The 24,108-nt window shown below is 35.4% G+C and overlaps 1 protein-coding gene across 39 annotated transcripts in view; it reads right to left on the bottom strand.

Moving 5' to 3' along the window:
* EHBP1 (EH domain binding protein 1) overlaps positions 1–24,108 on the bottom strand; it is a 381,714-nt gene that overhangs the window by 215,520 nt on the left and 142,086 nt on the right. For all 39 annotated transcript variants that reach the window (XM_054475129.1, XM_063648666.1, XM_054475115.1 and 36 more), the window contains exons 6-7: positions 11,619–11,800; positions 6,802–6,941 (exon numbers count right to left, since the gene is read on the bottom strand). In XM_054475129.1, the coding sequence (XP_054331104.1) occupies positions 6,802–6,941; positions 11,619–11,800 (322 nt within the window). The remainder of the gene's footprint in view (positions 1–6,801; positions 6,942–11,618; positions 11,801–24,108) is intronic.

Here is a 24,108-nt window from a genome sequence, read left to right on the forward strand (position 1 = left end):
CATCACTGGCCATCACAGAAATGCAAATCAAAACCACAATGAGATACCATCTCACACCAGTTAGAATGGCAATCATTAAAAAGTCAGGAAACAACAGGTGCTGGAGAGGATGTGGAGAAATAGGAACACTTGTACACTGCTGGTGGGACTGTAAACTAGTTCAATTATTGTGGAAGTCAGTGTGGTGATTCCTCAGGGATCTAGAACTAGAAATACCATTTGACCCAGCCATCTCATTACTGGGTATATACCCAAAGGTCTATAAATCATGCTGCTATAAAGACACACGCACATGTATGTTTATTGCGGCACTATTCACAATAGCAAAGACTTGGAACCAAGCCAAATGTCCAACAATGATAGACTGGATTAAGAAAATGTGGCACATATACACCATGGAATACTATGCAGCCATAAAAAATGATGAGTTCATGTCCTTTGTAGGGACATGGATGAAACTGGAAATCATCATTCTCAGTAAACTATCGCAAGAACAAAAAACCAAACACCACATTTTCTCACTCATAGGTGGGAACTGAACAATGAGAACACATGGACACAGGAAGGGGAACATCACACTCTGGAGACTGTTGTGGGGTGGGGGGAGAGGGGAGGGATATCTTTAGGAAATACACCTAATGCTAAAGGACGGATTAATGGGTGCAGCACATCAGCATGGCACATGTATATATATGTAACTAACCTGCACATTGTGCACATGTACCCTAAAACTTAAAGTATAATAATAATGAAGAAAAAAGATATATTCAATTCCTAATATGTTTCAGATAATGTGCTGGAAGCTAGAGATGAAAAAATGATTAGAACATAGTTTCTACTTTCAGGGAATTTCATAAAATATAAAAAATGTAAATAACACAAAGTAGAGGCATCCAAAGTTGCCTCAAAACAATTTCTTCAATTAGGTTCAGAGAATTTTGAACTGTCTAAAAGAAAATTACTGCTCTTGCAGGAATTTTAGAAAATAAGGAATAGTATGTTTAATCAACAAGGGTTTAGCTAGGAAATCTAATAATTATTGAATCATTACATCTATATTTTCCTCAAAAATCTACTGTTCTTACTCTTTCTTTCAATACTAGTGTAGAAAGTGTAACATATTATCATTTATTCTCCCACTGCTGTGATCAAAATAGCACAATACTGCTCAAAACAACTGCAAATGTGTGGTTTTAAAAATTCTGACTTAAAAGTACCCGTATCTAATTGAGATTTAGTTTTAATCAAAAGCCATCTATAAATAATAAACCATATTCTCTAACTAAAAAGATCCAATTAATATCCCACTGGAATTATAAAAACTCAGTCTATAGGAAAATGCCTACATTTGTATATGGTAGTACCATAAAGGATGGAATGGTCACGCTTAAGAGGGAGGGGGCATCAAAGGCTTCTCAGAGTATGTGACAAGTGAATTAAATTTTGAAGGATAGGTATATTATGGTCTGAATGTTGATGTCCCCCCAAAATTCCTACGTTGGAACTTAATCCCTAAGGTGAAGGTATTAGGAGGTGGAGCTTACGGAGAGGTTATTAGTTCATGAGGGCTCTGCCCTCGTGGGTAATACTATTGCCCTTATAAAAGGCTTTAAGGGCCGGGCGCGGTGGCTCACGCCTATAATCCCAGCACTTTGGGAGGGAAGCAGGTGGATCACCTGAGGTCAGGAGTTCAAGACCAGCCTGGTGAACATGGTTCAACCCCATCTCTACTAAAAATACAAAAATTAGCTGAGTGTGGTGGCACCCGCCTGTGATCCCAGCTATTCGGGGGGCTGAGGCAGGAGAATCCCTTGAACCTGGGAGGTGGAAGTTCAGTGAACCGAGACTGTGCCACTGCACTCCAGCCTGGGCAACAAAGCAAGAGCTTGTCTCAAAAAAAAAAAAAAAAAGGCTTTGAGGGAGCAAGTTTGTCCCTTGCCCCTTTTCTTTGCTGTTCTTTCACATGAAGACACAAACAGGGCACCATCTACATGGAACAGGCTCTCACCAGATAACAAATCTGCAGGCTCCTTCATCTTGGATTTCCCATCTTCCAAAACTGTGTGCAATAAATTTCTGTTGATTACAAATTACCCAACCTAAGGTATTTTGTTACAGCAGCCCAAGCAAACTAAGACAAGGTAGAAGGTGAGTGGTATACTAGGGGAAAGACACCCACTTATTCTTCTGGAAATACTCCAGATAGCCAAATAACCAAAATAAGAAAGAAAGGAGAAAGAAAGAAAAGAAAAGAAGCCAAAACACAAAGATGGGAAAGATATCACAGTTAAAAAATTATTGCTGACATCATTATAAAATACAATGCAAATGTCAGTATATACTATTGAAAGGAATTAGCAAAATGTTATTGAAATAAACATAATAGCCAATAGGGGTTGCAGGGAAGGGTTTAAATAAAGTTAAGAAGAGAATCATACTGCATCTCTCATTCTACAAGAAGACAGTCAATAACTTTTGCTTTATTTTTAATGTAAGTAGAGAAATAAAAGTTTACTCATTTTTTTGTCTGGCTTATTTATTTATTAGAGAGAATACCAGCCTAAAATGAAACTAGGTTATATACCTTCTAAGTTACTCTATGAAAAATGTTTAAATACAGAAAACCTAAGAAAAGCAACAGGTAAGGGATGGGTGGAAAAAATAAGAAAAGCCCCAAAATAAAAGTATAAATAAAGTAATATAAATACATTTAAGTATATCAGTTGAAGGGCAAAGCTTATAAAGTTAAATCAACCAAATGCTGTATATAAAAGAAGCACTTAACACAGATAGGTTAAAAATCAAGTGACAAATATGCCAAGAAAATAAAAATCTAAAAATACCATTGTTTACAAATATCAACAAGCAAAATTTCAAGGCAAGAGGCATTAAATGGGGCAAACTGATACAAATTATAATGAGGCTTTAAGAGAATAAACTTTTATAGAATAAATAATTTAGCAGTGAAGTTTTCTGTCTTTAAAAAATAAACTATAAAAATAAGATACATATACAGTCATCCCTTGGTATAGATGGAAGATTGCTTCCGGGAACCCTGTCTATACCAAAATCCATACATCAAGTCCCAAAGCAGGCCCTTCCAAACCCACATATATGAAAAGTGCGCCCTCCATATGTATGTAGGCTTTGTACACTGTGAATACCGTATTTTCCATGTGTTTGGCTGAAAAAACATAATGTATAGGTGGACCCATGCACTTCAATCCATGCTGTTCCAGCCTCAACTGTACAGGTATAATCTCAGACATGTTGCTAGTCTGGTTCCAGACCACTAAAATAAAGCGAATATTGCAATAAAGCAAGTCACAAAAACTTTTTGGCTTCCCAGTGCATATAAAAGTTATGTTTATACTATAGTCTATTAAGTGTGCAATAGCATTATGTCTAAGAACAACATATATACCTTAATTAAAAAATGCTAACAATCATCTGAGCCTTCAGTAAGTGATAATCTTTTTGGTGTTGGTGGGTCCGCCTTGATACTGATGACTACTGATTAATTAGGGTGGTGGTTGGTTGCTGAAGGTTGGGTAATTCCTTAAAATACTTGTTGCCATTTCCTAAATAAGACAACAACGAAGTTTGCTGCATCAATTGAATCCTCCTTTCATTAAAAATTTCTCTGTAGCGTGCAATGCTGTTTGACATTTTACCAACAGTAGAGCTTCTTTCTAAATTGAAATAAATCCTCTCAAACCCTGCCACTACTTTATCAAAGTTGATGTGATATTCTAAATCCTTTGTTGTCACTTCAACAACGTTCACAGCATCTTCACCAGAAGTAGCTTCCATGTCAAGAAGCTACTTTCTTTGTTCATCCAGAGAAGCAACTCCTCATCCATTCAAGTTTTATCATGCGATTGCAGCAATTCAGTTATATCTTTAGGCTCCACTTCCAATGCTGATCCTCTTGCTATTTTTCCACAACTGCAGTTACTTCCTCCACTGAAGTCTTGAACCCCTCAAAGTCAGCCATGAGGATCAGAATCAGCCTCTTCTATTTTCCAAACTCCTGTTGATGTTGATATTTTGACCTCCTCCCATGAATCACAAAATTCTTAATGGCATCTAGAACAGTGAGTCCTTTCCAAGAGGTTTTCAATTGACTTGGCCTAGATCATCAGAGGAATCACTCACTACCTGTGACAGCTACACCTTATAAAATGTATTTCTTAAATAATAAGACTTGAAAGCCAGAATTACTCCTTGAACTATGTGCTGCAGAAACAACACTAATCTCTTTGTACATCTCCATCATAGCTCTTGGGCAACCAGGTACGCTGTCAATGAGCAGTGGTGTTGCTTTTTTAGGGAGCGTACTAAAAAGGAATGAGTAGTAGTATTTTGGAAAGCATCTTTTTTCTGTACAGCAGGTCTCAACAATGGTCTTAAAATATTCAGTAAACCATGCGATAAAAAGATGTGCTAAGAAGAGAGTTAACTTGTCGTTTGAAGCTTTGAGGCTCTGAAGCCAGGTGTTGACTTTGCCCCTCTAGCTATGAAATTCCTAGATGGCATCTTCTTCCAACAGAAGGCTGTATTGTCTACATGGAAAATCAGTGTTTAATGTAGCCAGCTTCATCAATGATCTTGGTTAGATCTTCTGGATAACCTGCTGTGGCTTCTATATTAGCATTTACTACTTTACTTTGCACTTCCATGTTATGGACATGGGTTCTTTCCTTAAACCTCATGAACCAACCTCTGCTAGCTTCAAACTTTTCTTCTGCAGCTTCCTCGCCTTTCTCAGCTTTCACAGAATTGAACAGAGTTAGGGCCCTGCTCTGGATTAGGCTTTGGCTTAAGGGAATGCTATGGCTGGTTTGATATTCTATCTAGACCATTAAAGCTTTCTCTGTATCAGCAATAAGGCTTTACGCATTTCTTAAATCTTTTATGTGTTCACTGGGGTAGAACTTTTAATTTCCTTCTAGAATTTTTTCTTTGCATTCGCAACTTGTTTAACTGTTTAGCACAAGAGGCCTCTACATTTGGCCTATCTTTAGTTTAGACGTGCCTTCCTCACAAAACTTAATCATTTCTAGCTTTTTATTTAAAGGAAAATACATGCAACTCTTCCTTTCACTTAAACACCCATAGACATTGCAGGGTTATTAACTGGCCTAATGTCAACATTGTTATGTCTCATGGAATGAGGAGGCCCAAGGAGAGGAACAGAGCCAGGGAACAGCTGGTTGGTGGATCAGTCAGAACACACTTGATTAAGTTTGCTGTCTTACATGGGTGCAATTCATGGCACCTCAAAATAATTACAATAGTAACATCAAAGATCATTGGTCATAGATCACTATAACAGATATAACAATAATGAAAAAGTGTGAAATATTGCAAAAGTTACCAAAATGACACAGAGACACAGAGAAACGAAGTGAGCACATGCTGTTGGCAAGACTGATAGACTAAGCAGACTAAGCTGATAGACTTGCTCAATGTAGGGTTGCCAAAAATCTTCAATTTGTAAAAAAAAAAAAAAAAAAAAAAGAAAAAAGAAAAAAAAATCTGTGAAGTGCATTAAAGCAAAGTTCAGTAAAACAAACTATGCCTATAATGAAAAGTTGAGTCTAATGATGAATGCAACAAATAGAATATACATGTAAAAACATATTTATAGAAAATGTATACATCATATATCTAGACTACAAATAAAAAACCTCAATAAAATTTTTAAAACATTTGAAATTCAAGAGACTTTTGAATTTTATTTGAATGAATAAGCAAACAAACTAGAAATAAATAAACAAAGCACATGGTAAAACACACTCTCCAAAACATGGTTGGGCCAAATAATAAATAAAAACTGCAATCACAAATTAGAAAATAATAAAATTTACACATGAAAAAACATCTAATTTTGCACACAAGTCTGAGCAGTTCCTTATGATAGATTTCTTGTTGTGGAATGGAAGTGAAGGTCTTCAGAGTCAAGGAAGTCACAGAACTTTTTAGCTGAATAGTTAAATGAGTGATCCATGGAGTAAATGGAAATCCCCCACATGATAGCAAGAGTTGAGGCAGAATCAGAAGATGAATGACAAAGTGCCCAAATGAATTTGAAAAAATCACCAAGAGGTAAACAGATGATAGAAGTGAAGGGACATCAATTCAGAAATTTAGAGCAATTAATTTAACTAAAAGGAATATGTAAATTGTGCTTAATTTTCACAGCAATAATAGAAGTATAACATCAATTGCTTAAGTGTGATAGCCAAATTGTCAATAAATATTTATTGACCAATTAATAAAAAGAAGTTCTAACCACTTAACCTCTTCGTAGCTTGATCAACTCAGCTTGAAGGAATACCTGCATGGAAGCTTCAATACCAGGATACATAAGATATATAAATTCAAAACACAGAATGTCCACATAATTCAAGTAAATAAATGAATATGAAATAGAAGCAGCTGGCCAATCCATCTCCTTATTGTGTCCTATTATCCTTTACAGGCAGATCTTTACTTACAGAGGTTTCATCCACACATTGACAAAATAAGTATGACCAGATTTAGGTTGCTTTGTACTATAATTCAAGAATGTTTTTGTTATTTTGACCATCCTTGTACTTGATCTTAAACTGCTAAAATCTATTATGAACAGCATGGAAAGTTTTCAGAGAACTAAATAGTATATTTTATTGTAGAAAGGCTTAAAGAAAAAAAAAAAACCCAATAAGTAGAATTGTTTTTTCCTGGGAAATGAGAATGAGTTTTTGAACTCTGCAACAAAAGATAAACTTTTAGTTTAATGCTAATAAAACCAACCTGTAATTTTAGCGGCCTTTTCTTCTTGGTTCACTCTGTTCTCATCATCATCTTCATTATCTTCTTCGAAGTCATCTAAATTGCCAATGTCAGCCTGCTTCATACTCATCAAACTAGCCAAACTTTGCATGTCTTCATCTCTACATCAATGATTCAAAATATAACACATTGTACTAAATGACAGTTAGAAAAATGATGGTTTCTTAAGAAAACAATAAATTCCTTCTTTCTATAAAGTATGTCAATAAGTCTTTCTTATCAGTTGTACAAGAATATTGAAAAATCTAAATACTCATATTCATTAATTTTTAAATGGCATGCTTAATTAGTAAAGAGCTAGTAAGATTAAAAATTAACTGGTTAGATGAAACACTTAAATCTAAACCTGAAGCCATAAAAATTCTAGAAGATAACACTGGAAAAAATCTTCTAGACATTGGCTTAGGCAAAGAGTTCATGACCAAGAACCCCAAAGCAAATGCAACAAAAACAAATAGATGGGACCTTATTAAACTAAAAAGCTTCTGCACAGCAAAAGAAATCATCAGCAGAGTAAACAGACAACTCACAGACTGGGAGAAAATATTCACAAACTATGCATCCAACAAAGGACTAATACCCAAAATCTACAAGGAAGTCAAACAAATGAGCAAGAAAAAAACTTAATAATCCCATCAAAAAGTGGGCTAAGGACATGAATAGACAATTCTTAAAAGAAGATATATGGGCCAGGCATAGTGGCTCATGCCTGTAATCCCAGCACTTTGGGAGGCCGAGGCAGGTGATCACAAGGTCAGCAGTTCGAGACCAGCCTGACCAACATGGTGAAACCCCGTCTCTACTAAAAACACAAAAATTAGCCAGGCATGGTGGCATGTGCCTGTAATCCAAGCTATATATATTATATATATAGTAGTATTCCATATTGTGTATGTGTGTGTGTGTATACATATATATATATATGCACCACATTTTTTTTATCCACTTGTTGGTCAATGAGCTTTTAGGCTGGTTCCATATTTTTGCAATTGCAAATTGTGCCACTATAAACATTGCATGTGCAAGTGTCTTTTTCCTTTAATAACTTATTTTTTTCTGGGTAGATACCCTGCTGTGGGATTCCTGGATCAGACAGTAGTTCTACTTTTTAAATCTTTAAGGAATCTCCATACTGTTTTTCATAGTGGTTGTACCAGTTTACATTCTCACCAGCAATGTAAAACTGTTCTCTTTTCATCACATCCATGCCAACATCTATTTTTTTTTATTCTTAAATTATGGCCACTATTGCAGGAGTAATAGTGTATATGTATAATATATAATAATAGCATATATGTATAATATATATAATATAAATATATGAATAATTATAAATATTACGTATTTATATATTATATAATACATTATATATTATATATACACAATACTACTATATATAATATATAGTAGTATATATGGTAGTATTCTATATAATATATAGTAGTATTATATATAATATATATACACACACACACACACACAACATAGAACACTACTCAGCCTTAAAAAGAAACAAAATAATGGCATTTGCAGCAACCTGGATGGAGTTGGAGACCATTATTCTAAGTGAAGTAACTCAGGAATGAAAAACCAAACATCATATGTTCTCACGTATAAGTGGGAGCTAAGCTATGGGGAAGCAAAGGCCTAAGAGTAATATAATGGACTTTGGAGACTTACGGGGAAGAGTGGGAGGGGTGTGAGGGATAAAAGACTACACATTGAGTACCGTGTACACTGCTCAAGAGATGGGTGCACCAATATCTCAGAAATCATCACTAAAGAACTTTCCTATGCAACCAAACACCACCTGTTTCACTTATTTATTGAAATAAAATAATAAAAAAAAATTTAACTGGTTAGGCATTAGTTCGATTCTGTGCTGTAGATACATATGGGAGACTAAAATATTCTTTTCTTTTTTTTAAGACAGGGTCTCACTCTGTAAGCCAGGCTGGCTGGAGTACAGCAGTGTGAACATGGCTCACTGTATCTTCCTGGGCTCAAGCAATCATCCCGCCTCAGCCTCCTCAGTAGCTGGGACCCCAGGTGTAGAGCACGATGCCCAGCTAATTTTTAAAATTTCTGTAGAGACGGGGTCTTGCCATGTTGTTCAGGCTGGTCTCAAGTGATTGTCCCACCTCAGGCTCCCAAAGTGTTGGGATTACAGGTGTGAAGCACTGTGCCTGGCCTAAAATTTTCTTCATGGAATTAAAGTACGGTTTCCTGAGAATTAAGTCTGGAAACAAAAACTTGTTTCAAAAACAGTGAGACAGTTTGCAAATCAGATAAGATCTAGAGTTTAAATATTCAAACTTCCCAAAGGAATTAGAACAAGATTTTAAATCTGAAGTCCATGTAGGCTTTTGAGTTTGTGGGTAAGAGGGAAACAAAGTGGTAAACCCCTGTAAATCACACTTAAATCTTGCTTAAGTATATTGTTTTTCCAACAGGGCCATAACCGCCCAAAAGTTAAGAAACTATTATAGCAGGAAAAGCACTTTAAAAACAAAGTCTAACCTTTTTAAGAGCTACAAGATAAAAAAACTACCTTGGATGATTGTAAGTTAAATACCATGTATTTGATAAATCTAAACTTTTTTTAATGTTTTAAGTATTTTAAGTACAAATTTATAAAGTTTACATTAAGTACTCAAAGTCGAATCATTTATATTTTCATCATGTATTATTTTCACCTTAAATTTCAAATAAACTACAGTGAATGAAATATATATCTATTATTTACAAATTAATTTTTACTTTGCTATACTTCCCCCAAATTCAGAAAGCCAAATTAAGATACTGTTTCTTTGTAAAGTAATGCTTAATACGTCGTTATCTTCTAAATATAGTATGGCTTTACAGACTAAACTGGTTTTAAAAAATTCTTTGCATCTTATCTCATATAAGCCTTAGAGTTAACAAAGTCATTTCCCCTTTTTAAAATAAATTTAGTGACACAAAGTTTGCATGAGCAAAAAAGTTGTTATTACCTTACGTGAATGTCTTACAAATTGCTCTCTTATCAACAGGAGACAATTTCAAAATGTCATTCTTAAAATATTAACTTGCTGGCTGGGCGCGGTGGCTCACACCTGTAATCCCAGCACTTTGGGAGGCCGAGGTGGGCGGATCACTTGAGGTCAATAGTTCAAGACAAGCCTGGCCAACATGGTGAAATGCCGTCTCTACCAAAAATATACAAAATTAGCCAGGTGTGGTGGTACACACCTGTAATCCCAGCTACTCGGGAGGCTGAGGCAGGAGAATCACTTGAACCCAGGAGGTGGACATTGCAGTGAGCTGAGATCGTGCCACTGCACTCCAGCCTGGGTGACAGAGCGAGACTCTTGTCTCAAAAAAAAAAAAAAAAAAGTTAATTTGCTTAACTGCATACCATTTTAATTTCCTCACATTTTAACCCTGAACATTTTTCTTTGGGGAAGGTAACAAGGCAAAGAAGGAGGAGGTAGAGCGGGAGTTTAGGATGTTTGGAAAGAATTCCTTTTCAATTCAAATTGAGACATTTGGTTTGGCTGAATTTCCTCTCACCCAGATTCCCGTGAATGGTGCTGATTCACTCACAGCTTTTGCCCAGTGGAAGGAAGTCCACCCTCAAAGGATCTTCTCTGAATTTGTGTCTCTTCTTCCTGTGTTTCCTTTCCTTTTATTTTGGCTTAAACTTCAGGGTAAGATCTTTATTTTTAATTACTCAGTATTTAAGTCTATAATTTAAGGTCCTGAGATGAAAGACTAAGATGCTTCCATTCTGCACTGTCTCTCTACCACACTGGCTTAGAATCCAACTTTCCAGAGAGGAGGCTTACTGTTATCTCACAAGTCATGTGTTGCCATGTAGATGAGTGTCAAACATCTCATTTTGACTGACGCACAGAATCCAGTCTAATCAGTCAAGTAGACATGGCCAATTATAGTAACCACATTCCACTAGGTCAAATACATTCAGAACTGTGATTCAGATTAGATAAAATGTTCACAGCTGTCTCTTTCCCCTCACCTTTTAAGTCTAGGTATAGAATTTCCATTTCTCCTGTCTCTTCATCTTCCACTCCACGTAGGTACGAACCCTTTCACAACACCCGTAACATTCACTTACCCCTGACTTGATTGTATGCAATAACCAGGGTGAATCCTACTTTCTTCCCCCTTTGTAGGTATGTTCACCTCATTTTGTCAAGTTAGAATTTTACTCTTATAAGAGACTAGAACAGAATCTAGAAATCTTTGTGCAATGCTGACTCAGTGCTTAAGAAGTGATTTTTGAAAAGAAAATGATTACAATAAACTGCTTATCTAACTGTAACTTCCTACATGATTTTTGGAAGGCTGAGCCAAGGAATATGATTTGGCAAGAGTTCCCTTAATTATTTCATCCCTTTTATCCTAAACTTTTCGTTTTGGGTTCCTCTCATGTCTCAATTGCATCAAACAGTTCTACACATTGAACTGTGTGTACCTCAGAGTACAGACTACTACACTGAAGACACTGAAATATAAAACACTTTATAATATCCTAAAATATACAATTTAAATTTTGAAACCAGCTGTGATCACATTTATATTACTGTACATTCTCTGGAGTCAAAAGAGACTATTTATAAGTAACAAGGAGTTCCCTTAATTCAGCCTCTGAAACAAAGAATGGCAAAAATGATTGGTATGCTGTAAGATGTTCAACTATTGCCAGTCTACTGAGTCAAATGCTATGGTGTACTGAAACACAATGTAAGGCAGCTTATTTGACAAAAGAAACTTACGTGGCTTTTCCTTCCCTCAGGAAAATGCAAGATAATGAAAACTGAAGAGTGGCAGATACAACTTTTTTAGATAATGGCTTGAATTTTAACTTGACATCAGTCTGAGTTGGCATAGGGCTTGCATACTGTTTCATATTGATGCTGCTAGTAGCAAGAGCTTTCCTTCGACCAGAAGGGGATTCCTGGAAGATTAAAGAAAAAAAAAAGTATGTAATTTTGAGTTATTTTATAGCCAAACATTTTAAAGTACGATTTTAATAATAAATCAAATAATAATTGAAAACTTCCTTCTCCTATTAAATTCCTATCACACAATAACTAAATAAAATTACAATGAAGTTGTATCACAGTTGTTATATTTATAAGTAAGGCAGATATGCAATTGGAAAGAAGTAACCCAGGCAGAAAAAAGAGAAGATTAGAACAACCCTAAACACCAGAAAAGGAGAAGCAAGGAATGAAAACTAGGACAGAAAGTCTCCAGGGTTACTATGAGAAGAGGATCCAATACAGGGCTAGGCATCAGCAAATACTCAACAGTTATTTGCTTTGCTTTGATAATATTTAATGCAACCTAATGATATTTCTCCTTTTTAAACGCCTACGATTATTTATAGAACTTCCAGCCTTGGTGGCATTCTCTTTTTTTTTTTTTTTTTGGTCTACAACATCTGAATTCTATGTATCCTGTAATTTGAGTCTTATTTCTTCCCCAGGCCTTTTTTTTTATTGTGTCAGTCCATAGTTCTCTCTCCCATAAAAGCACATATATTATAAAAGAAACAGTTGGCTTTCTGATCCTATGCCCAGACACCACTAACTGACTCCAGCAGATCTCAGAATTCTTCTCAACATTGCTATTGCCAATTCATCAGAAATAGAACACAAAATGAAACCTATTTGCTATCAAAAGTACTTAACATTCCATTACTAAAGTTATTGTGTTTCTTAACTATACTTTACAGAACAGCCTAGGAGAACAATGAAAACAGGACAGCAAAATGATGGTTGTGCATTAACTTTGTACAAGACATCATGTAAATTCTGGGGAGATATGATGAATAAGACATAATCTCTGCAGGTTCTATGGCAAAGGGAAAATTTCAGATGTAGGATAATGTGTAAATAACATAAATCAGAAATCATGTACCATTATTTCTTGTAGTTTACTGATATGGGAGTTAAGACCAAAATTTAAATCTTAATTTTCAAGCTGTGTGACCTTGAGGAAGTCAGAAAACTTGAGTCTCAGTAACCTTCTCTATAAAATAAGGAGGCTAAACAGAAATCCATTCAAGTTCTATAATTATTTTCCATAAAATTATTCAATTTTCAAACCAAGGCAAGAAAAACTACCATTAATACCTTTGAACTATTATTTAATAAATCTTTATTTCTCCTACGTTTGAAAAATTTGCCTAAAATAAGGGTATACTAATTTAATCAAAATATTAAAACAGCCTTTAAAAAAACCCCTGATATTTCTACCCAACAGAACAAGTAAAAATGTAATGTAGCATCCCTAAAGAATACCTTGTTTTAAAATGTGGCCTTATCTGTCAGATTATGCACAGCAATAATATACAGAACTATTAGTGCATGTAGATACCTTATGAATGAATTTCAAAAATGCATCAGGCACTTGAGAAGGATTTAAGCCCTCTCAGAAGAAATACTTAAGAATATGCAAATATCCTCAACTGAATCAAGTTGAACAGATGTGACTATACCAAACAATAAAAGTGCTCTTTCCCTGGTTGCTACTGTCAATCAAAGAATAAGATTAAGGTTCAAGGTTCTAACAATGAGCAAAATGAAAAAGTACGATCAGAGAGTATCAATTTATTACACTGATATGAACAATAATCTCTCATTGTACCTTTAGAATAGCTAACAATTTCTACATATAATATAGGATTTAAAGACTCTGTTTTGAAAGCGTGACATATAAACTGTCACATATTATTTTCAGTTTTTGTTAAACAAATCTGTTTTACAAAGTATGACATTGATCCCTTAATTATTTAATTTTATAACCAAATAAGCTATAAAAATTAAGATAACTTAGAAATGAGCATAATTTTGAAAACTTAGTTTAAGAATGCTTCTGTAAAAGTCTAGATTTTTTATCATATTCTGCCAATTTCATTTTTTAGAATAAAAAGTATGTAGAAAAATTTTTCTGCTGAACTCAGGTTCATGGCAAAAAGAATGTGTTTTTTAAGCATCTGGTAAATCACTGTCTTTGAAACAATAGGTAATAAAAGCTACCAAATTCTAAATACAATTAGCTGTACTACTTAAGCAATTATTTGCTTAGGAACAATGCAAAGAGCCCTTTCTGAGGTCTGGGCAGGTGAGTAGACTAGAGCTCTTTTTAGTCTATGATATCCATTCCCAATATTAATTAACACAGGACCTCACTAGAGTCTGTGTCCTTAATATACTATGTCCTTGATATAATGGCTCCCTTTTGGAAAAAGGAATTTGAATGGTGTTCCTAGTAATTCTCCACCTGGCTCAGACATTGTTCTCTCCTTAAAATTAGCTATCTCAGAAAATACATTTTAAGAAGAATAGTAATGAGGGAAAATATGGGGATCTTTCACAGCTCTAACCCCACTCCATGAATTTTCGTTCTTTATAACCACCAAATCTAAATCTGTACCCACCCAAGATGGACATCATTGCTATAATCGGTTCTATAAGAGGAATGAAATAATTGCACTCAAACAAGCATGTCTTTTGGATCCTACAGTCCTTCTTAAAGGGACTAGGGATCAGCCAGGGAGAGAGAGAGTTTAGAGAGAATTACTATTATTGCTGCCAGGGTCCTAATGCTACTTTAGATCACATGTGGGTTGGAAAAAAGAACAAGAATGAGACAAAAAAGAGTAAGAGAAACTACTAGAAAGTGAAAGTTTGGAGATAAGAGTCAATAAAAAAGTGAGTGTTGAATATCTGTCTCTGGGCCTATGTTTAAACATCAGTTTGTATGTGCATCTGGCAGTATTTTTGAAATTAGTTCAAAATCCCTAAAGCAAAGGTTCTTAAACTTCAATGTTTATTAAAAACCAAAAACAAAACTAAGAAACATTATTAAAAATGTTAATGCCTGAATCCCACCCCTAGAGATCCTAAATTAGTAGACCTAAGGATGGACCTAGGAATCTGATTACTGAAAAGTAATATCCCCCCTCCACACATACACACCACTACTACCAGGCAATTCTGATCCAGTTAATCTAAAATCACATTTTCAGAAACACTTCCCCTAAGTTCTTACACAAAATTATTTAAATTTAAAAATGTCACTCATTTTTCATAACTATTCTCATTGTTATAAAAAGACTTAGCCTATATATTTCCATTTCTTTGAAATACAGTCTATTGCAGTTGGAATCAGACAAACCTGGATTCGACTGTGGCACCAGCACTTATTCACTGGTTAATCTTTGGCAGATTTCTTCATGTATCTAAGCCTCAGTTTCACCCTTTCAGACTGGCAAATATTTTGTAAAGTTGAACATCACCAAGTGTTAATAAGAATGTGAAACAATGCAAACTCTCTTATACTGCTGGAGAGTTTCAACTGATACAGCCACTTTGAAAAACAATCTGACATTACCTCGTAAAGTTGAATACATGCAAATCTTAACAACTCAACAATTCCCATCCTATAAATATGTCCTAGAGAAATTCTTGCAATAACACATGAAAATAATTAGAGTATTTAGCATATAGTCAGCACTCAATAAACAGTGTTTACTAATTTTTATGGACCATTTAACCTGGTTCATTACACTAATAAATAGTCCATCCAGGGTCACCAATCTTGAAAGGAGAAAAAATAGATAACTGCCCAATTCAACGCAGAACGTTTACTTTAAAATAGTGTAGTTACATAATTAAAATTCATGCACGAACCCCCACTATGTTCAAGCCAAACCTAAAATGAGTTCTCCACCTCTATGAACTCTCATTGCTATTCAAGTAGTAACAATGCAAGCAACAGGTGAATAAATGTTTTCTCTGTACATGAGCACAAAGGGGGAAAGATCTTACAATTTTTCTAATAAGAAATGAACTGATTATAAAAATGAATAAACATATTCTGAGACTCATGACTTCTTTATAAATATTTTTAAACATCGTAAAAAAAAAGCTTTTGGTTAGAATGAATAAGACCTAGTATTTGATAACGTAACAGGGTGACTATAGACAATAATAATTTAACTGTACATTTAAAAATAACAGAAAGAATTGGATTGTTTGTAACACAAAGGATAAATGCTTGAGGGGACAGACACCACATTTTCCATGATGTGATTATTATGCATTGCATTCCTATATCAAAACATCTCATGTACCCCAGAAATATATACACCTACTATGTATCCACAAAAATTAAAAATAAAAAATTATACTTAAAAAAAGCATTTAGATAATTTCACCACTTTTTCCTCCCTAAAACTAAGAACATGGTATAAAACATCATGGTAGGAAGCAATGTAGTTCAATGGCATAACTGTTAGTTCATATTCTTTTGATGTTGTTGCTGTTGTTGTTTTTTTGAGACAGGGTCTCACTCTGTCACGCAGGATAGAGTGCAGTGGTGCAAAAACAGCTCACTGCAGCCTCAACCTACAGGGCTCAAGCGATCCTCCTACCTCAGCTTCCCAAGTAGCTGTGACTAAACCACCCACATCTAGTTCACTTTTTATTTTTTGTAGAATGGGATCTCACTATGTTGCTCAGGCTAGTCTTGAACTCCTGGGTTCAAGCGATCCTCCTACCTCAACCTCCCAAAGTGCTAGGATTACAGGCATGAGCTATCACACCTGGCTTTAATTCATATTCTAAGAAGATGGAGAGGACATTTCTTGTCCAAATTATTCAAGTTAGTTTCCTTACAGAATAATAGTTCATTGCATGCTTTTTCATCTATTATGAACCCCACAATTAGTAAAATTAATGTAATGCCTCTCCTATTAAAATATTTGGCTGACTTTATTACAATATTTTATTAAATAAACCACATGATAGAAATGTAATCCTTTCTCCCATGCAAGAGGACTAGAGGTAAAGGTGCAGAAACTTACTTAGATTTTTATAATTTTTCAGGGCTTTATTATATAGACTGTTCTATAAGATTCTGTCATATACAAATACTTTATCAGGTCTCTTACAAGACACTAAAAATTAAACTAATGGCATTAATATTTGAATTTTAAAATTATGAAATATACATAATAAAGCATAAAACATAAGAATTAATAATAAAACGAATATCCTATACTCACCACCCAGCTTGAGAAACAGAACATTACCAGTACCTTACAAGCTGCATGTCCCCTCCCAAATTATATCCTTTCCATTCCTTCCTCCAGAAGGAAACAGTATTCTAAATTTTTGTTACTCTTTCCCTTCACTTTTTGAAAATATTCTGCTAATGAATGGATAAACTAAATGTGCATATATATATATAATACACACACACACACACAATGGAATACTATTCAGCCTTAAAAAGGACATTTTGACACAAGCAACAATATAGATGAACCTTGATGACATTATGGTTAAGTGGAAAAAAACAAACACAAAAGGACAAATATTATATGATTCTACTTATATGAGGAATAGGCAAATAGAAAGCAGAATAGAGGTTACCAGACACTGGGGAAAGGGTTGAATGGGGAGTTTTTAATGGGTACAGATAGTTTCTACTTGGGATGATGAAAAAGTTCTGGAAATGGACAGTGATGATGGTTATACAACACTGTGAATGTACTCAATGGCACTGAATTGTACACTTAAAGATGTTTGAAATGATAAATTTTGTTATATATATTTACCACAATTAAAAAGTGAAAAAAGATTTATATTGTACAGTTTTGTGAGTCTTTTTACTTTTACATAAGGAAATAAAATTACCATTTTTAAAATTTGTTTCTTATATTCAACATAATGTTCTTTTTTTTTTTTTTGAGACAGAGTTTCACTCTTGTTGCCCAGGCTAGAGTGCACTGGCACGATCTCAGCTCACTGCAACATCTGCCTCCTGGGCTCAAGTGATTCCCCTGCCTCAGCCTCCAGAGTAGCTGGGATTACTGGCTAATTTTTGTATTTTTAGTGGAGATGGGGTTTCACCATGTTGGCCAGGCTGGTCTCAAACTCCTGACCTCAGGTGATCTGCCCGCTTCGGCCTCCCAAAGTGCTGGGATTATAGGCATGAGCCACCACGCCCAGCCTCAACATCATGTTCTTAATATTCATCTATGCTGACATGTACATCTATGGTTCATTAAATTTCATCGCTCCTAATATTCATTTACATGAATTTCTACGATTTATCTATCTATGTTATTGTTGATGGACATATGGGTTGTCGCAGGTTTGTTTTTTTGTTTTTTTGAGATGGAGTCTCACTCTGTCACCTAGGCTGGAGTGCAATGGCACAATCTCAGCTCACTGCAACCTCCACCTTCTGGGTTCAAGCAATTCTCCTCCCTCAGTCTCCCAAGTAGCTGGGATTACAGGTGTGCACCACCACGCCTAGTTAATTTTTGTATTTTTAGTAAAGACGGGGTTTCACCATGTTGGCCAGCCTGGTCTCAAACTCCCAACCTCAGGTGATCTGCTTGCCTCAGCCTCTCAGTGTTGGGATTACAGGCATGAGCCACTGTGCCCGGCTGCAGGTTTGGAATTATTAACAAAGCTGTTACAAATATTTTTACACCTATATCCTGGTACACATGTGCAATAATTTATCTGGGACATATTTCTAGGATGGGAATAGCCAGGTCATAGGATATGTACACGTTCACCTTTATCGGAAAATACCAAATTGTATTCCAAAAAGGCTGTATTAGTTTGAACTTTCTAAGAGTTTCCCATTTTCCCATATTCTTTAGATTTTTTGTTAAACTTTAATCTCTTAATGAGGTAAATTAATAGATTTTTCCAAAATTAAAGCAATTCCACATTCCTTGGAGATAGCCAACCAGGTCGTGATATACTTCTTTATATTAAAATATATTTCTGGCTTTGGAGGCCTAATGTTTTGCATGGGATTTCTGTATATTCACGGAGCATATAGGCCTATCATTTTACTTTCTTTTACGCTCCCTGGTTACACTAGCCTCATAAAATGAGCTGGGGCATCCTTTCCTATTCTCTGAAAGACTTAAAGACTCCCTAAGTGAGTTTAAATATTTTCTCCCCACCCAGGAATTTATTCATCTCATCTAAGATTTCAAATTTACTAATGTACGATAATTTAATATCTTTTTATTACATTGATCTCTGCAAAATATATGGTCTTGTACATTTTTCATTACCAATACTATTTATTTGTGCCTTTTCTCTTTTGTTCCCAAATGATTCTTGCTATAAATTGGTTATTTCATCAGACTTTCCAAATCAACAACTTGTGATTTTGTGATTCTTTCTAGTCAATGTTTTCTATTTCAGTAGTTTCTGCCATCTTTATCATTTCCTTCCTCCCACTTTCCTTGGGTATATTCTGTTCTAACTCCTGAATTTTGAGCAGTTCTTCTTTGCTGATATAAGCAGTTAAGGCTATACAGTCGTGCATCCTTTAATGACAGGGATACGTTCTGAGAAATGCATCATTGTGTGAACGTCAAAGAGTGTACTTTCACAACTCTAGATGGTGCGGCCTACTACACACCTAAGCTATGTGGTATAGCCTATTGCTCTGAGGCTACAAACCTGTACAGCATGTTACTGTACTGAATACTTTAGGCAATTCTAACACAATGGTAGGTTTTGTGCATCTAAGCATATCTAAACTTGGAAAAGGTGCAGTAAAAATAGAGGTGTACCATTTAAAAAACTTTTTAAATGGTATGTCTGTATAGGGCACTAACATGAATGGAGCTTGCAGGCTGGAAGTTGCTCTGGTTAAGTCAGTGAGTGAGTGGTGAGTGAATGTGAAGGCCTAGGACGTGAATGTGAAGGCCTAGGACATTACTGTATACTCACCACTCACTCACTGACTTAACCAGAGCAACTTCCAGCCTGCAAGCTCCATTCATGTTAGTGCCCTATACAGGCATACCATTTAAAAAGTTTTTTAAATGGTACACCTGTATTTTTCACAAATGTTCTAGGGGTACTTAAAAAATATTTAACCGCTGTGTATATACTGCTGTCCACTTTTATGACAGGAGCATTTTTATGTAAAATCACTTGTATCACCAAATTATTATATTTTCTATGTGATAAGGAAAGTAGGAGTAGAAATTTTCAAATGTGAGATTATGGAATATTTTACTAAAGTGCACGAATCAAGGAACAAATAAGTGAAAGAGTTGAGGAGCTGCTCATAATCTGGGCAAAATTCCAAGTAATAAACCTTATAATAAACATCTTTTTTCAATTTACCACCCCTCCCTCTGAACACACACACACTCTCACACAATTTTGAGCACACTGTATATTTACTTGATACTGTATTTCCTTTCAACTGGATTAATACCCTTTAAACTAATCTTGCTGCTCCTGCCTTTGCCTTGCAATTATTCTGAACACAGAAACTATGATGATCCTGGTAAAGCCAGATGATCTCATTCCTCTACTCAAAAGCCTTCAATTGCCCCACAGTAAAAGCCAAAAAGCCCTTACTGGACCGACAGGCTCTATATCACCAGGCCTTCCTGACTTTGCTCTTTGATCTTATCTACTATGCTATTGTTCCATCTTTTTTTCTGCCCCAATATACTGGCCTCCTTACTTTCTCCAATGCACCAGGTATGCATCTCCCTTAGAGCCTCTGCACTTGCTATTTCCATTACTAGGAATGTTCTTCCCCATAGATATTATATGGCTAGCTCACCAACTTCCTTCAAGTCTTTTACTAAAACTCACTTTCCCAGAGAGGCCTTCTCTACCCACCTTACCTAAAATTTCAACCACTCTCCCAATACACATATTTCATATTCCCCTTTACTTTTTCTCCTTAGCTTACATGAGCAAATATGCAAATACTGTTTACTTGCTCACCACTTTATCCTAGCCCTAGAGCCATAGCATATAGCCACTGCTCAATAAATACTTGTTAAGTGAATGAAGTGTAATTCTAGGACTTACAACACTTTGAAGTACCTTTACATCATTAGTTTCTTCTGTTCAAGATTTTTTGCACATTCCTTTATAGTACCTCTCCTAAACACGAGAAAAAGATGTGAGGTAACAAGAACTGCACAGTCCGTTTCCATTTGCACAGCTGGGCAGAGGTTTCTCCAAGCCAGAAAGGGGATAAACAGGTAGAAGGGACCCTGGGTGTGTGGAGAAATGGAGCAAAATAGGTATTCCTTCATTTGGTTTATGTGGGGGGAAAAGGGAATGAAGGCAGTGAGCCACTTCAGTAACACCTTGGAAAGCTATTCCAAAAGCACTGTGGGCAAATCAGATGCCAGAAACATTATAGAATTAAGAGAGTCAGGAGAGAATAGAGCCGTGTCTTAAACTAGCTAAATCCATGACAACTCCATACACAGATTATCCCCTAACCGAAGCCACAGTCTTCTTTACAGGCTCCTCTTCCTCTTTCTGACATTTAACCTCCTCTTATTTTAGAACTCTCTCTTGTAAACAGCATATATCCAAAAACAATTTTAATCCAGTCTGATAATCACTGGCTTTTCCTGGAGAGTTTAGACTAACAGTTCTCAAGGGTTTTTGTCTTAAGACCCTTTACACACTTTATTTGAGAACTCCAAAGAGCTTCTGTTTATGTGGGTTATATCTATCAATATTTACTCTATTAAAAGCTAAAAATCTAGAAAACATTTCATTCATTTAAAAATAACAAGTTCATATATTAACATGTTTTATGAAGAATAAATATACTTTCTATAGAAAATAATTTAATATGAAGAGTGTCTCTATTTTACATTTTTGTAAATCTCTCCAATGTCTTTATCTCTCTCTAAAGTCTCTTTAATGTCTGGTTTGACAGACAGCTCTAGTCCTATATTCAATCTGTATAATACAGATTGTTTTGGTTGAAGTATATGAGGAAACAAATCAAGTATCACACAGATATGTAGCTGGAAAATATGGGAGTATTTTAATTATTCTTTTCAGATAATTTCAAGTCTTCGTATTTGATTTTATACTAAAACTCAACAAGTAGTAGTTTCTTAAAGGCTAATGGTAATATAGAGCCTGAAACTTTATCAATGAACTTCTTAAACTGTTACACTAAAATTCATTGCTCTATCATGCATACTGAATGAATCTTTTATCCAGGCATGACTTTGCAACATTATAGTCATTTGAAAAATATTGATTCTCTGAATTATGCAGATACTGACACACTGAAGTATATAATACCTCCAAAAATCATATTTGTTTATATCTTCACCTATTCCATCAGAAAAATCTTCAAGCACTGGGAAACTATCAATCTCAAGGTCTCTAATTTTCAATTGAAAGCTCAAATTTTGTCATTGACATATAATTTCAATTGCCTACCTTTAAGTGGCAGGCTCACTTTGCTCAGTTTCAATAAAATATTTGCCAAATACCCAAGGTTGAATAACCACAGTTAGTTTTTTCAAGTAAAAAGTGGTGTTCCAGGAAAAAAGTGGCTACTTTAGTTTAAAGCTCAAGTAATCGGACAAGTGCTTTTTCTTGAAAAACTTTGTCCTTTGCAATGCAGCATAATTTCTTTATGCATACTTTTCATTTTGTCACACAGCATATTAAAAAGACTAATACTCTAGTGTTGACATGTAATGAAATTAATAATTTTACCACAACATCAAGAACAGTCTTAAATGAAACCCATGTGAGGGCTAGCTCCTGGTTATAAATTTTCAAGGGTGATACTGCCTCGACCAACTAATGCTAAGAATAGAAGTGGCAGATTTCCTCATTCATTTCTATGCAGTGAGTTTATTTCTTCTTCATCCTTACAGTGATAGTACAAATCTGGGGTCTTAGCTTCATGCAACAAGGGGGTCTCATTAGACCTTCCACCTTGGAGAAATGGGAGATGCTAGACTTTTTCTACATCTCCATGGAGAGGTAAAAGCAGTAAATCATAGGTTCAGTAGAAACCTTCAGTGGGAAAGCTATGATGAACCCTTATCTTCTGGACTTCCCCTTTCAGTTATTACTATTATTGTTTTATGTCTTTGGATTGCTTCTATAAGTGCCATTTCAGGGATGCATTTTAAAAGATTCTTTTCATATTGTGCCTATTTTTAGCTATTTTCCAATATGGATTATTCATGCTATCTAGCCCATCACATTTCCAAAAGCAGAATTCTTCATTTAAATTTGGTAAGAACAGAACTGAGCACTTTTATAAACATCACAACAAAGTTCATCTGTCTCACTTTGACCTAAAGTCTTCAATGTAGTATTGTTTCAAATTTATTTTATTGGAATTCTCTAGATGTGGACCTGTGATTACCAATGCAACATGTCATGCCTTTGTTGTTTTGTCTGTTTAGAAGCTACGCCTTTACATCACCATAGGCCAAAAGTAAGTACCTGATAATCACTGCTTGCAGCACCATACCCTTCTAGAGTCTCAGTCTAGTGCCTGATTCTGTTCATGCCCTTATCTATCAGAACTCTTAAGTTCTGTTCTGAGTACTACTGAATCAGGGTACCACAAAATGAAGTGATGGGCAACCATAATTCTGATTGGCATTCTAAGAACATGTGAGTAGATTAATGCTGGCTGTGTTCATATATTTTGTGCTACTATAACAGAATACCAGAGACTGGGTAATTTACAAAGAAAAGAAATTTATTTCTCACAGCTCTGGAGGGCAGAAAGTTCAATGTCAAGGGGCCAGCATCTTGTGAGAATCTTCTTGCTGTGTCATCCCATGGCAGAATGCCAAAGGACAAGATAGCAGGCAATAAGGGACCAAACTTGCTTTTATAACAAACCCACTCTCCCAATAAAGAACATGCTCTCAAGATGGTGAAATTAATGCATTCATAAAGGCAGAGGACTCAAGATCTAATCACCTCATACAGTTCCCACCTCTCAACACTGTTGCACTGGGGATTACTTTTCCAACACATGAACTTTGGGGGACACATTCAAACTACAGCATTCCACCACAGCCCCCAAAATTCACGTCTTTCTCACATGCAAAATACATTCATTCCATCCCAATAACCCCAAAGTCTTAACCGGTTCCAGCATTAATTCAAAAGCCCAAAGTCTAGAGTCTCATCTAAAGCAGATATTGGTGAGACTCAAGGCTTGATTCACTATAAGGCAAATTCCTCTCCAGATGTGAACCTGTGAAATTAAACAAGTCATCTACTTCCAAAATACAATGGTGGGACAGACGCAGGATAGACATTCCCATTTCAAAAGAGAGAAATAGGCAAGAAGAAAGGAGTAACTAGTTCCCAGAGAGTCTAAAACCCAACAAGGAAAACAACATTAAGTCCTAAAGCTAAAGAATGATCGCTTTTGGCTCCACAT

This window comes from Pongo pygmaeus, chromosome 12 (assembly GCF_028885625.2).
Source record: "Pongo pygmaeus isolate AG05252 chromosome 12, NHGRI_mPonPyg2-v2.0_pri, whole genome shotgun sequence".
NCBI classification, from domain to species: Eukaryota; Metazoa; Chordata; class Mammalia; order Primates; family Hominidae; genus Pongo; species Pongo pygmaeus.